Here is a 13809-nt window from a genome sequence, read left to right as displayed (position 1 = left end):
GCGACGGGGAAAAAATGATTAAATGCCAAACACGTTGTAAACCATAATAAATTTGGTTCAACAATATTCCAGTAAAAGGGAAATGACATAAGCGTAATAGGCGTTGCAAAACGACACGTAATCCTATATGGCTTCCTTTACATTAACTCGCTTACCGTAGCGTTGCATAAACCAAGTATATTGCAACGTGTAGCTTATCATGATATTTGAGAAACGCGTTGCGATGACGCGTAGTCATAGTATACTGACAATGACAATTAGGTCAATACAACAAAGGTAAATTTAGCTTTACATATATTGGTAGTCAAATAAGATGGGGTCCGTTCTGTTAGCATAATGACGCTTGTATTACAAAGCAAAACGTGTGATTATGAATAAGCAATAGAAACCGCAAAAACTTTATAAAAATTTTAATTTTTTTGACCAGGGTTGTTTTTTTTAGCGTTGTCCCAATTAAATTTTTTTTTTTGATATCTTGTTTAATGCTTTGTTAGATACTTGTTTGGTTGTTGTTCTTTTAACGGCGTCATTTTGTTGGAATTAAGTGCAACTTTGCGAGTTTAAAAATAACCATTACTTCAGCGTTTCGTGTTTTTCAGGCGTAGTTACAAATGCACAACACAGACTTGGCCTCATTACGTAATTTCCTTTTTCCCGTGCTCACATAAGCGCAAAGTGAAACTGCGACGTTATTTACCGTTTATTTTTAAGCAAAACAAAAGAATTAACGGTTCACAGTAGGCGAGCTCTTGTTATAAGATTAGCGAATAAACAAGGCCACTTTTTTCTTTTGTTTACTTTCGAAAGCGACAGACACAGTTAACGATAAACGAAGAAATCCGATTTTCTCTCGTCTTAAAACGAGAATTAAAAGAAGGTTACGGCCAGGTGGTGATAGAATAACAAAAACTTTTTTTGTTCTATTGTCTCGTTGTAGTATATAAGGCTAACAGTCCAAGAATAAACCAGATCATTTTAAATGCGGTTCAGTAGCGAAACAGAATCCAGCATTATTTATAAGAAAAATTCAACGAGCAATAAATAAGGTAAAATATTAGTTGGTAAATGTTTTATATAAAGTTAATTTTTAAATTGACCATTTTTAGATTTTTTTTAGAAATTTATTTAATGAAGGATTTAGCTTAATAATTGCATATTAACTACTGCTAATAAATATATATTAGTTTTATTTTAAATGGTAAATCGTGATATCTAAAATGAATTATAAATTCGTGCACTAAAGTTTGCTTAGAATTTATTAATTTATTAAAAATAAACGTAGACACATTACTAGAATTAGAAAAAAAAATTTTTTTGCAGAATGTCAATGGAAAATAACCAAGCGAAGCGTCGGCACTCGGTATTCGACAACAACAACATACCAACAACAGTTTTAGAAAGCAATCCACCAAAAAAGTCAACAACAAAACTAACTACGCACCAAAACAAAGGCCTAGTACAGTTTCAAGATGGACAATTACCTGTACAGGCGCCGCTTTCACCTAAAAATCAACACGTAAAAGCAATTTACACTTGTCCGGTTTGTCGACGCAGATTTCGACGCGACTTGAACAGAATCAAGCATGCCAAAGTCAAGCACGGTTTAGCTTTATTGCCGATCGATCCATCGAAAACTTCAAAAAAGCAAACCAACCCAACCAAAAACTCGCTTTCAACTTTAGCTATAGCTGCTGAGCTAATAAACAAACAAGCAACTTTAAAGGAAAATATTCCACATAGGTATCCGACTTTATCCAAGGCGCTACACAGCAGCAATTCTTCTGCTGAAACCAATTTTTGTAACAGGCAAAGTCCAGATATTTACTCAGAAGAACCTCTCGACCTTTCTATGAAAACGCATCTAAAACGTCTGCAAAGTAACCATAGCAAAGTTGAATCAGCAACACCAACACATAGCCCTAGCTTAAGCGTATCACCATTACCTTACTCGAATACGTTCAGTGCAAATTTTATTGACTTTAATTGTCCAACTTCGGGGTATTCAACACCTAAAACTTCATGGCAAACTGACATTGGAAATCAAATGTTGGATACTTATCGTTATATGGCTACTCTAAATACCAGCCGCCAGCTGGCAGCGTTGCAATATCGTATGTAACCACTGTGTTGTTTTTGTTTTGTAATGTGTAAATAAACAAACTTTTGTTCAAAAAATGTTGTTGTTTTTTTTTCAAAAATTTCAAGTTTTATTGTTGTTACTGCAAAAGTGAGTCATCGTTGTTCGTTTTTGTTTTTCTACCTGCAAGGGTTAATTAGGTACAGTTATTTACTTATTAAATTGGTAAATTAATTTCACAATTCATAATATTTCACGTTGTGTCAGATTCAGGGAAAAAATCAGAGAATGACGCACGGTCGACTCAGAATAAATTCTTAATTAGCAACTTTTCTTCTAAATTGACAAGTCCGGATATCGAATAGATGTAAAAGTTAGACTGACGTGTTAAAATCAAAATATTTTGATTAATTTCGAGTGAAAAGAAAATTATTTTTGAGTGTTTTTTGGCAAATCATTCTGTTTTGAGTTGTATAAACAGGCAGTAAGGCTAGCCAAGATTTTTTTTTTAATGTCACCAAAAAGAATTTGACATTAATTCAGCCTGACTGAACTAAATTTAAAAAATCTATTGCAAATCAACTTTTGATAATATGTAGTGTAATTTAATTATTGAATATTTAATTATTTATATTTATAATTTATATTAAAAAGCAGCTTGTTTACAAATTTACAAAATTATGAAGCGATTTATAAAAATAATAAACAACATGATTTAATGCACGATTGGACCATATACGGTGTATATTATTATATGCAGTACAAAGAATTTACATTCAATTTTAAATTTGTATTTAAAAATAGTAATTCAGTATTAAATTAGTTGTCTAATTAAAAAATAGTAAATTAGCAAATTCAAAATTACATTTGGTACATCATAAAGCAATAATGATGTGAGATATAAAAAAGCTACATTTTAAAATATGTGTTCAGAATAGTTTTTGTAAAGTTGTATTTAAAAATAAAATTTAGAAGTAATATGATTCTACTATTCAGATAATTTTGTTATATAAAAAAAATAAAATGGACGCCTTTGCTCTTATTCCATTTTGCCCAATTGACAAAGAATTACGACTACAAATCGGAAATGCTGAAATTAATCAAACAATTTGGAATATCTATCCACAATACTGCAGAAATTCAGTCATTATTTTGCTAGTAGTGGTTGGTACCGTATCACTTATTAGTTTGTATTTGAATTGTGTGACCATGTTGTCAGTTTTAAAAGGCAAATTCGACCGGGAAGACGAAAAATGCACAAAAGTTGTCACAAGAAAAGTGGATAAGCATAAGCAGTCAATATGGGTAAACATAATAACATCTATTGTATATAAAAATGCTACACTTAATTAATAAATTCTAAATTAGCTCAACCAGAAATATGAGTTTTAAGGAATTAGAATCTATAAAAACAGGTAGGTATATTGGAACAGTAAAATCCATAAGTCTGTCTGTCTACATTTTCTGTATTTCTTGGAAAATATCCTATTAGGTATTTTCTCCTTTTGACCACTGAAAAAGTTTAACCATAAAATAACAACTTATGGCTAAAAACAAACTTTAATGATATTTTTTTTTGGTTACAGAGACAAAAAATTTTCCGATTGTCGCTGGCATTTTCTGGAATATTATCGAGCGTGTTTTTATTCCCATTTATAGCCGCAATCGGAGATTTAATTTTCTCGAAACAAATCGGTATTTCTGACACATCACAGAAGCTTACAACCTATAAAGCAGTTGCAAATGGGTTTTTACACGTCTCGGTGTTATCAACAATATATGTGATGATAGGTTATGTTGTAGAACGATGGGCTACTGTACGAGGTATACAGCCTGATGGTTATTTTGTTCGAATAGCGAAGCATGATACTGTGGATTCTCCAACGCAAGAACGAACACCACCGAAAAAGACCAATTTCGTTCAAATATTCCTGGTTTTTACTTTAATATTTCTGTGGGGAATTTCGATTGCCTTAAGTTGGTTAGCTGGCCTGCCGAACTCTGGTATTCGTTTTTTATTGTATGGGCAGTTTTATGAGGAAGGATTAGCATTTCCAAATGGATTGATATTTGTAAACGAAACCACTGCAAGCGTAGTTGGTATAGTCTACATAATTGTGCTGTTTGCACCGTTTATTTTTCTTATATTGGCCTTAGGATTTTTGTTTATATCACTTCTACAAGTACAGGCTAGAGCCAAACAATCGAAGTATTATCACATTGCTTTACAAGCTACATTTCCTGATGGAAAAGAATGTAAAAAATTCCAACGCTACCTGAAGGAAGTTGAAAGAAAAGATAAGCCAGGCTCACCGATTCGACAAGTGGAAAGTAATGCAAAGAACTGTAACTCTGCTAATAAAAACCCTAGTAGTGTTCAACCAAATCCCGAGGAAAAAAACGCTTTTTCGCATAAGGAAGAATACTTAAAACAGATTGAGACGGATAGACATTTGAACTGCATTGCTGACATACAAACCGACTCAATTCAAATTGGATCGGAAAACGAAACTCAAGCAGACGTGAATTTAAATAAGGACACGATTAAATCAAGGCTTGGCACTTACAAATTTCCAAAACCGCCAAACTGGTTAAAGTTGTCAACAATGAAACGATGTAACTCTGGCTCGAGGATTAAGGTGACCGACTTGACGAAATGCGGGAAAACGATTTCGAAAAACTGCGCAAAAGCGTTTTTCGAGGAAATAGATGAAACAAAAGCAACGATAATAACTTGTGCTTTGTTATGTTTATTTATCTTGCCATTGTGCGGGTTAATTGCTATTGATATGTACAGTAGTAGTATTTTAAACACACAAAATAGTGTAACGCCTTCACCAACTAATGCATCACCAACTAATACATCACAAAACGCAGTATCAACATCAGATACAAACTCAAATGCAATCAGCAAGTCGTTATTGCTGCCAAACTTAGCCGTAATATTTGTCACATTATTTATTTTCAGCGGGACTTTACCTTATCTGGTACTTATCAACTGGTCGCCCGCTTTTCAGTTCGGCACATCGCGTGTTTTTCGACGCAAAATTGAAACTAAGCCTTACCGCATGACAACACCGACTAAACGAGATAATCTTCAACTAAGAGGCGATCCGAATAAGAGCGAGGATCCGGTTCGAAACTCGTGGCATGTATTTTTTCGAAATTCCAAAGACATTTCGTCGTGGAAACCAAAAGCTGCTGTTAGAGACAGTACCGCTCAGCCTCAAGTGGTTGTTAATATTGATCAACGATTTGCAATGGATTCTACGGAATAGTCTAGTCCGCTCATCTCGTTAAATTTGGCTTTTTAAGTTTATAAGAAACGATATGGTAATAAGATCACCAAAAGTTATATGCAAATGAAAAATGACTCTAAATTTATTCACAGTCTATTAAAATCTCTTTTCTTTACAAAGTATATTGTGATGTCATTGTTTCAATATAATCTCCACGGTTGTAAGCACACCGGAAAAGATAGAAAACCCATAAAAAAAATTGGGGAAAAGTGCCTTAAAATTTATTTACATATAAAAAACAAATTTAACTGTAAATTTTTGACTTTTAAAACAGTTGTATTATTAACGTTGTAAATTTTTTTAACCCAAACAGAAAAACAAAGCAAAAAAATTTTTAAATTAAATATTTACGTTCAACATATTGGTCAATAAAACACACTGCCTCGTTATTAGATAACTTTATTAAAAACACAAAAATTTGTCAAAAAACAAAACTTTTTAAAAATGTATACTGTTAAAGTGGCAAGTATAAAGTAGTAATATATTGTCCGTTTAAAGCTAATGCCGTTATAATACACATATCTTGTATTTTTATGTAACATAATACAGTGTTAAGTTTACAATAATATAAATAATTTTAAATGACATTTTTACTTAATGCATTTTCTGTAATGAACATAATACGGTATGTAATATTTTTGTAATTCTAAATTGTAATATTTGATATTTTAAAATAAAACAGTGATATATACATTTTTCTTGATCAAACAGCGAAAAACAATTCTAAGAAAAGGTTAAACTAGATCAATTTCCAGTACAAAATTTTCCATAAAAACCTTAAAGTATGTTTGTCACGTGATTTTAGGTAAATGAAGTAATTATATTTCCAATTCAAAGTAATGTAATGCCCAGAGCGGTTTCAGTAACTTTTGTTTTAACATATTGCTACTGAAATTAAAAAGATTAAAAGTAATAAAAAATATTTTTTGTGTAGATAATTATCAAAAATACTCGATAACCTAATATTAAATTACAAATTTAAAATAAGGAAAAATGTAAGGCCTATAATATGAAATGTGCATTTATTTTTTTAAGTCAAAGTTTATTTTCAAATTAGATAGTTGAAAATTTTTATCTTTTGTTAAAATATTTTTTGTTATTTTCTCATTTCGCAAAGTCGAAAGAATTTCTAAAAGCGTCTTTACAATTGAATAGCGTGCGTGCGGCTTCCGGTAAACGAGGCAGCCCACGCAAAAACTAACTGCGTGCTTCGGTACGTTTTATTTCTATTTTTACCACAACGTAAAGGTTTTGTTACGCCACGTTGAAATGAGAAAATGAAATTCTAAAGATTATTTATTTCTGGTTATCTAGTTATTGTATTGGCGTTGGCATTTTTTGCACTACAGACTTTATTCCAAAGTTGTAATAAGATCGCATCTAAATTGCACCTAAATATTTGTCTACAATAATTTACCTGTGCACTTTTTTTTTTGAATATCAAAATTTTTTGAATATCAAAACCATTTAAATTAGACAAAATGTTTATTAAAGTTCACCATATTAAAATAGAGAATTATTTTTATGTTGGATTATTAAAAAATACAGAATCACGTAATAATTGAAAATGTATAATACTTATAAATCAAACTTGTGTCTTTTGCATATAGTTGATTATTGCGAAAAGGTTACATTTTATCGTCCATAAATAGCATTACGAATACTAGAATACAATGTAAAACCGGCAGATCACGTGGCACAGAAAAGATAGAGATAAGGGTCTAGGCAACAAAAACTTTCATGAAATAAAACAACACTCGGCAATATTTGTTTAAAAGTAAAACGAATATCAAAAAATGGAGATGCCGGGGATTGAACCCGGGGCCTCACACATGCGAAGCGTGCGCTCTACCACTGAGCTACATCCCCAATCGACGAGGATGGGATTCGAACCCACGCGTGCAGAGCACAATGGATTAGCAGTCCATCGCCTTAACCACTCGGCCACCTCGTCACATAATCCGCTCCAGCTATTTCGCTTAATGAAACAAAGAAACATTTTTTTAGAATCTCCATTTAAAGTAATGATTGTTATACAGTATTTATGACTAAATCTACAGACAAGTTGTAATTTTTTTCCAATATATAAATTTCAAAAGTAAATTATTTAATAAAGTTACAGCATTTTTTCATATCGTGTATTACGACCTCACTTAACCTCAATATGTTACCAAATAATTTTTGACAAAAAAAATTCAAAAAGTTAAAACATTTTATTCGAAATTCAATAATGCCAGTAGAACCGCACTAGTCAAAATAACGCATTTCATTAATATTTACGAATAATATTAATATTTAACTAGATTTATTTGATAAATAAAATATGGTTCGAAATTACTTGATTATTTTTAACATAAAATTTTATAAATAAAATAATATATGTATAAACATTAACTAAGAATATTACATACCTTTGATTTTTAATAAACAAACCAGCATGTAAATATAACAAACAAACACGAATTATTTTTTAATTCATTTTCAAATTTACGTTGTGAGTAGCAAAGTCTAAGGTTCGAAACCCAGCTTCCCCATTGAAAAAAATTTTTTTTTTATTTTTTTTTCACGCATAGCTATAGTCACGACCTGTAATATAAAAAAAATTTATGTTATGAATACGCAGAGAAAAAAGTGCTCACATTTTTGTATGATCATTGGTCGAGCTAAAAGTATACAGTTTTGATACGTCAAAAGGTCACGCGAACATATTTTTGGCCAATAATATTGCATACAAATTAAAAAAAAAAATTTTAAATCAAAAAATAATTGTTGTGTTAAAACCGTAGGTCTTATTATAATGTTTACATAATATTTTTCAAAAATATTAATATTCATAAAAGTTATGATACTTTTATTAAAAATTTATTAAATCTCAAAACGTAAAATTTTGTATATTATTAGTCGCGCATTGGTCTAACTAACATTCAAGATAAAACATTTCGCGAAAATTTTAAGTAAAACAAAAGTTTGAGATAATTTTTATTTTGGTTTTTATTAGGTCACGTGATATTTTTGGCCAATGATATTGCATACAAATTTTTTAAAAAAATAAAAAATTTTAAATTAAAAAATAATTGTTGTGTTAGAACTGCACAGGCCCAATTACCGTGTTTACAAAATATTTTTTAAAAATATTAATATTCATAAAAGTTATAAAACTTTTATTAAAAATTTATGAAATTTCAAAACCTAAAATTTTGTATTTTATTAGACGCACATTGTCCTAACTAACATTCAAGATAAAACATTTCGCGAAAATTTTCAGTAAAATAAAAAGTTTGAGATAATTTTTATTTTGGGTTTAATTAGGTCACGTGATATTTTTGGCCAATGATATTGCATACAAATTTTTTGAAAAAAAATAAAAAATTTTAAATCGAAAAATAATTGTTGTGTTAGAACCGCACAGTTTCTATTACCGTGTTCACAAAATATTTTATAAAAATATTAATATTCAAAAAAGTTATAAAACTTTTATTAAAAATTTATGAAATCTCAAAACCTAAAATTTTGTATTTTATTAGACGCGCATTGGCCCAACTAACATTCAAGCTAAAACATTTCGCGAAAATTTTCAGTAAAACAAAAGTTTGAGGTATTTTTTATTTTGGTTTTCATTAGGTCACGTGATATTTTTGGCCAATGATATTGCATACAAATTTTTTGAAAAAAAATAAAAAATTTTAAATCGAAAAATAATTGTTGTGTTAGAACCGCACAGGTCCAATTACCGTGTTCACAAAATATTTTTCGAAAATATTGATATTCATAATAGTTATGAAACTTTTATTAAAAATTTTTGAAATCTTAAAACCTTAAATTTTGTTTTTTATTAGACGCACATTGGCCTAACTAACATTCAAGATAAAACATTTCGCGAAAATTTTCAGTAAAACAAAAGTTTGAGCTAATTTTTATTTTGGTTTTAATTAGGTCACGTGATATTTTTGGCCAATGATATTGCATATAAATTTTAAAAAAAAATTTAAAATCGAAAAATAATTGTTGTGTTAGAACAGCACAGGTCCAATTGCCGTGCTTACAAAATATTTTTCGAAAATATTAATATTCATAAAAGTTATGAAACTTTTATTAAAAATTTATGAAATCTCAAAACCTAAAATTTTGTATTTTATTAGACGCGCATTGGCCTAACTAACATTCAAAATAAAACATTTCGCGAAAATTTTCAGTAAAACAAAAGTTTGAGGTAATTTTTATTTTGGGTTTAATTAGGTCACGTGATATTTTTGGCCAATGATATTGCATACAAATTTTAAAAAAAAAAATAAAAAATTTTAAATCGAAAAATAATTGTTGTGTTAGAACCGCACAGGTCCAATTACCGTGTTTACAAAATATTTTTCGAAAATATTAATATTCATAAAAGTTATGAAACTTTTATTAAAAATTTATGAAATCTCAAAATCTGAAATTTTATATTTAATTAGGCGCGCATTGGCCTAACTAACATTCAAGATAAAACATTTTGCAAAAATTTTGAGTAGAACAAAAGTTTGAGGTAATTTTTATTTTGGTTTTCATTAGGTCACGTGATATTTTTGGCCAATGAGATTGATTGCATAAAAATTTTTTGAAAAAAAATAAAAAATTTTAAATCGAAAAATAATTGTTGTGTTAGAACCGCACAGGTTCAATTACCGTGTTTACAAAATATTTTTCGAAAATATTAATATTCATAAAAGTTATGAAACTTTTATTAAAAATTTATGAAATCTCAAAACCTAAAATTTTGCATTTTATTAAACGCGCATTGGCCAAACTAACATTCAAGATAAAACATTTCGCGAAAATTTTTAGTAAAACAAAAGATTGAGATAATTTTTATTTTGGGTTTAACTAGGTCACGTGATATTTTTGGCCAATGATATTGCATACAAATTTTTTGAAAAAAAATAAAAAATTTTAAATCAAACAATAATTGTTGTGTTAGAACCGCACAGCTCCAATTACCGTGTTTACAAAATATTTTTTGAAAATATTAATATTCATAAAAGTTATGAAACTTTTATTAAAAATTTATGAAATCTCAAAACCTAAAATTTTGTATTTTATTAGACGCGCATTGGCCTAACTAACATTCAAGATAAAACATTTCGCGAAAATTTTCAGTAAAACAAAAGTTTGAGGTAATTTTTATTTTGGTTTTCATTAGGTCACGTGATATTTTTGGCCAATGATATTGCATACAAATTTTTAAAAAAAAAATAAAAAATTTTAAATCGAAAAATAATTGTTGTGTTAGAACCGCACAGGTCCAATTACCGTGTTTACAAAATATTTTTCGAAAATATTAATATTTATAAAAGTTATGAAACTTTTATTAAAAATTTATGAAATCTCGAAACCTAAAATTTTGTATTTTATTAGACGCGCATTGGCCTAACTAACATTCAAGATAAAACATTTCGCGAAAATTTTCAGTAAAACAAAAGTTTGAGGTAATTTTTATTTTGGTTTTAATTAGGTCACGTGATATTTTTGGCCAATGATATTGCATACAAATTTTAAAAAAAAAAATAAAAAATTTTAAATCGAAAAATAATTGTTGTGTTAGAACCGCACAGGTCCAATTACCGTGTTTACAAAATATTTTTCGAAAATATTAATATTTATAAAAGTTATGAAACTTTTATTAAAAATTTATGAAATCTCGAAACCTAAAATTTTGTATTTTATTAGACGCGCATTGGCCTAACTAACATTCAAGATAAAACATTTCGCGAAAATTTTCAGTAAAACAAAAGTTTGAGGTAATTTTTATTTTGGGTTTAATTAGGTCACGTGATATTTTTGGCCAATGATATTGCATATAAATTTTAAAAAAAAAGAAAAAATTTTAAATCAAAAATAATTGTTGTGTTAGAACCGCACAGGTCCAATTTCCGTGTTTACAAAATATTTTTCGAAAATATTAATATTCATAAAAGTTATGAAACTTTTATTAAAAATTTATGAAATCTCAAAATCTGAAATTTTATATTTAATTAGGCGCGCATTGGCCTAACTAACATTCAAGATAAAACATTTTGCAAAAATTTTGAGTAGAACAAAAGTTTGAGGTAATTTTTATTTTGGTTTTCATTAGGTCACGTGATATTTTTGGCCAATGAGATTGATTGCATAAAAATTTTTTGAAAAAAAATAAAAAATTTTAAATCGAAAAATAATTGTTGTGTTAGAACCGCACAGGTTCAATTACCGTGTTTACAAAATATTTTTTGAAAATATTAATAGTCATAAAAGTTATGAAACTTTTATTAAAAATTTATGAAATCTCAAAACCCAAAATCTTGTATTTTATTAGTCGCGCATTGGCCTAACTAACATTCAAGATAAAACATTTCGCGAAAATTTTCAGTAAAACAAAAGTTTGAGGTATTTTTTATTTTGGTTTTCATTAGGTCACGTAATATTTTTGGCCAATGATATTGCATACAAATTTAAAAAAAATAAATAAAAAATTTTAAATCGAAAAATAATTGTTGTGTTAGAACCGCACAGGTCCAATTACCGTGTTTACAAAATATTTTTCGAAAATATTAATATTTATAAAAGTTATGAAACTTTTATTAAAAATTTATGAAATCTCGAAACCTAAAATTTTGTATTTTATTAGACGCGCATTGGCCTAACTAACATTCAAGATAAAACATTTCGCGAAAATTTTCAGTAAAACAAAAGTTTGAGGTAATTTTTATTTTGGGTTTAATTAGGTCACGTGATATTTTTGGCCAATGATATTGCATATAAATTTTAAAAAAAAAGAAAAAATTTTAAATCGAAAAATAATTGTTGTGTTAGAACCGCACAGGTCCAATTACCGTGTTTACAAAATATTTTTCGAAAATATTAATATTCATAAAAGTTATGAAACTTTTATTAAAAATTTATGAAATCTCAAAATCTGAAATTTTATATTTAATTTGGCGCGCATTGGCCTAACTAACATTCAAGATAAAACATTTTGCAAAAATTTTGAGTAGAACAAAAGTTTGAGATAATTTTTATTTTGGTTTTCATTAGGTCACGTGATATTTTTGGCCAATGATATTGCATACAAATTTAAAAAAAAAATAAAAAATTTTAAATCGAAAAATAATTGTTGTGTTAGAACCGCACAGCTCCAATTACCGTGTTTACAAAATATTTTTCGAAAATATTAATATTCATAAAAGTTATGAAACTTTTATTAAAAATTTATGAAATCTCAAAACCCAAAATTTTGTATTTTATTAGACGCGCATTGACATAACTAACATTCAAGATAAAACATTTCGCGAAAATTTTCAGTAAAACAAAAGTTTGAGGTATTTTTTATTTTGGTTTTTATTAGGTCACGTGATATTTTTGGCCAATGATATTGCATACAAATTTAAAAAAAAAATAAAAAATTTTAAATCGAAAAATAATTGTTGTGTTAGAACCGCACAGGTTCAATTACCGTGTTTACAAAATATTTTTCGAAAATATTAATATTCATAAAAGTTATGAAACTTTTATTAAAAATTTATGAAATCTCATAACTTAAAATTTTGTATTTTATTAGACGCGCATTGGCCTAACTAACATTCAAGATAAAACATTTTGCGAAAATTTTCAGTAAAACAAAAGTTTGAGGTAATTTTTATTTTGGGTTTAATTAGGTCACGTGATATTGTTGGCCAATGATATTGCATACAAATTTAAAAAAAAATAAATAAAAAATTTTAAATCGAAAAATAATTGTTGTGTTAGAACCGCACAGGTCCAATTACCGTGTTTACAAAATATTTTTCGAAAATATTAATATTTATAAAAGTTATGAAACTTTTATTAAAAATTTATGAAATCTCGAAACCTAAAATTTTGTATTTTATTAGACGCGCATTGGCCTAACTAACATTCAAGATAAAACATTTCGCGAAAATTTTCAGTAAAACAAAAGTTTGAGGTAATTTTTATTTTGGGTTTAATTAGGTCACGTGATATTTTTGGCCAATGATATTGCATATAAATTTTAAAAAAAAAGAAAAAATTTTAAATCGAAAAATAATTGTTGTGTTAGAACCGCACAGGTCCAATTACCGTGTTTACAAAATATTTTTCGAAAATATTAATATTCATAAAAGTTATGAAACTTTTATTAAAAATTTATGAAATCTCAAAATCTGAAATTTTATATTTAATTTGGCGCGCATTGGCCTAACTAACATTCAAGATAAAACATTTTGCAAAAATTTTGAGTAGAACAAAAGTTTGAGATAATTTTTATTTTGGTTTTCATTAGGTCACGTGATATTTTTGGCCAATGATATTGCATACAAATTTAAAAAAAAAATAAAAAATTTTAAATCGAAAAATAATTGTTGTGTTAGAACCGCACAGCTCCAATTACCGTGTTTACAAAATATTTTTCGAAAATATTAATAT

At 28.1% G+C, this 13809-nt stretch overlaps 1 protein-coding gene and 2 non-coding genes across 3 annotated transcripts; 1 reads left to right on the top strand and 2 right to left on the bottom strand.

The window, feature by feature from the left end:
* The first annotated feature begins 508 nt into the window (after nt 1-508).
* Nucleotides 509-2168, top strand: LOC145743037 (uncharacterized). Its single transcript, XM_082560903.1, has 2 exons — nt 509-1046; nt 1321-2168. The coding sequence occupies exon 2, from the start codon at nt 1322-1324 to the stop codon at nt 2117-2119; it is 798 nt and encodes a 265-aa protein (XP_082417029.1). The 5' UTR covers nt 509-1046; nt 1321; the 3' UTR covers nt 2120-2168.
* A 5005-nt stretch (nt 2169-7173) lies between these two features.
* Trnaa-cgc (transfer RNA alanine (anticodon CGC)) lies at nt 7174-7245 on the bottom strand. Its single transcript has one exon. It is a non-coding gene; the product is annotated as a tRNA-Ala (tRNA).
* Nucleotides 7246-7248: 3 nt separating this feature from the next.
* Nucleotides 7249-7330, bottom strand: Trnas-gcu (transfer RNA serine (anticodon GCU)). The gene has a single exon. It is a non-coding gene; the product is annotated as a tRNA-Ser (tRNA).
* Nucleotides 7331-13809: the final 6479 nt, after the last annotated feature.

This window comes from Corella eumyota, chromosome 2 (assembly GCF_963082875.1).
Source record: "Corella eumyota chromosome 2, kaCorEumy4.1, whole genome shotgun sequence".
Lineage (NCBI taxonomy): Eukaryota > Metazoa > Chordata > Ascidiacea > Phlebobranchia > Corellidae > Corella > Corella eumyota.
This window is presented reverse-complemented; position numbering and strand designations above follow the sequence as displayed.

Excerpts from the sequence above, each read along its gene's own strand:
- LOC145743037 (XM_082560903.1), top strand. The coding sequence starts at position 1,322 with ATGTCAATGGAAAATAACCAAGCGAAGCGTCGGCACTCGGTATTCGAC.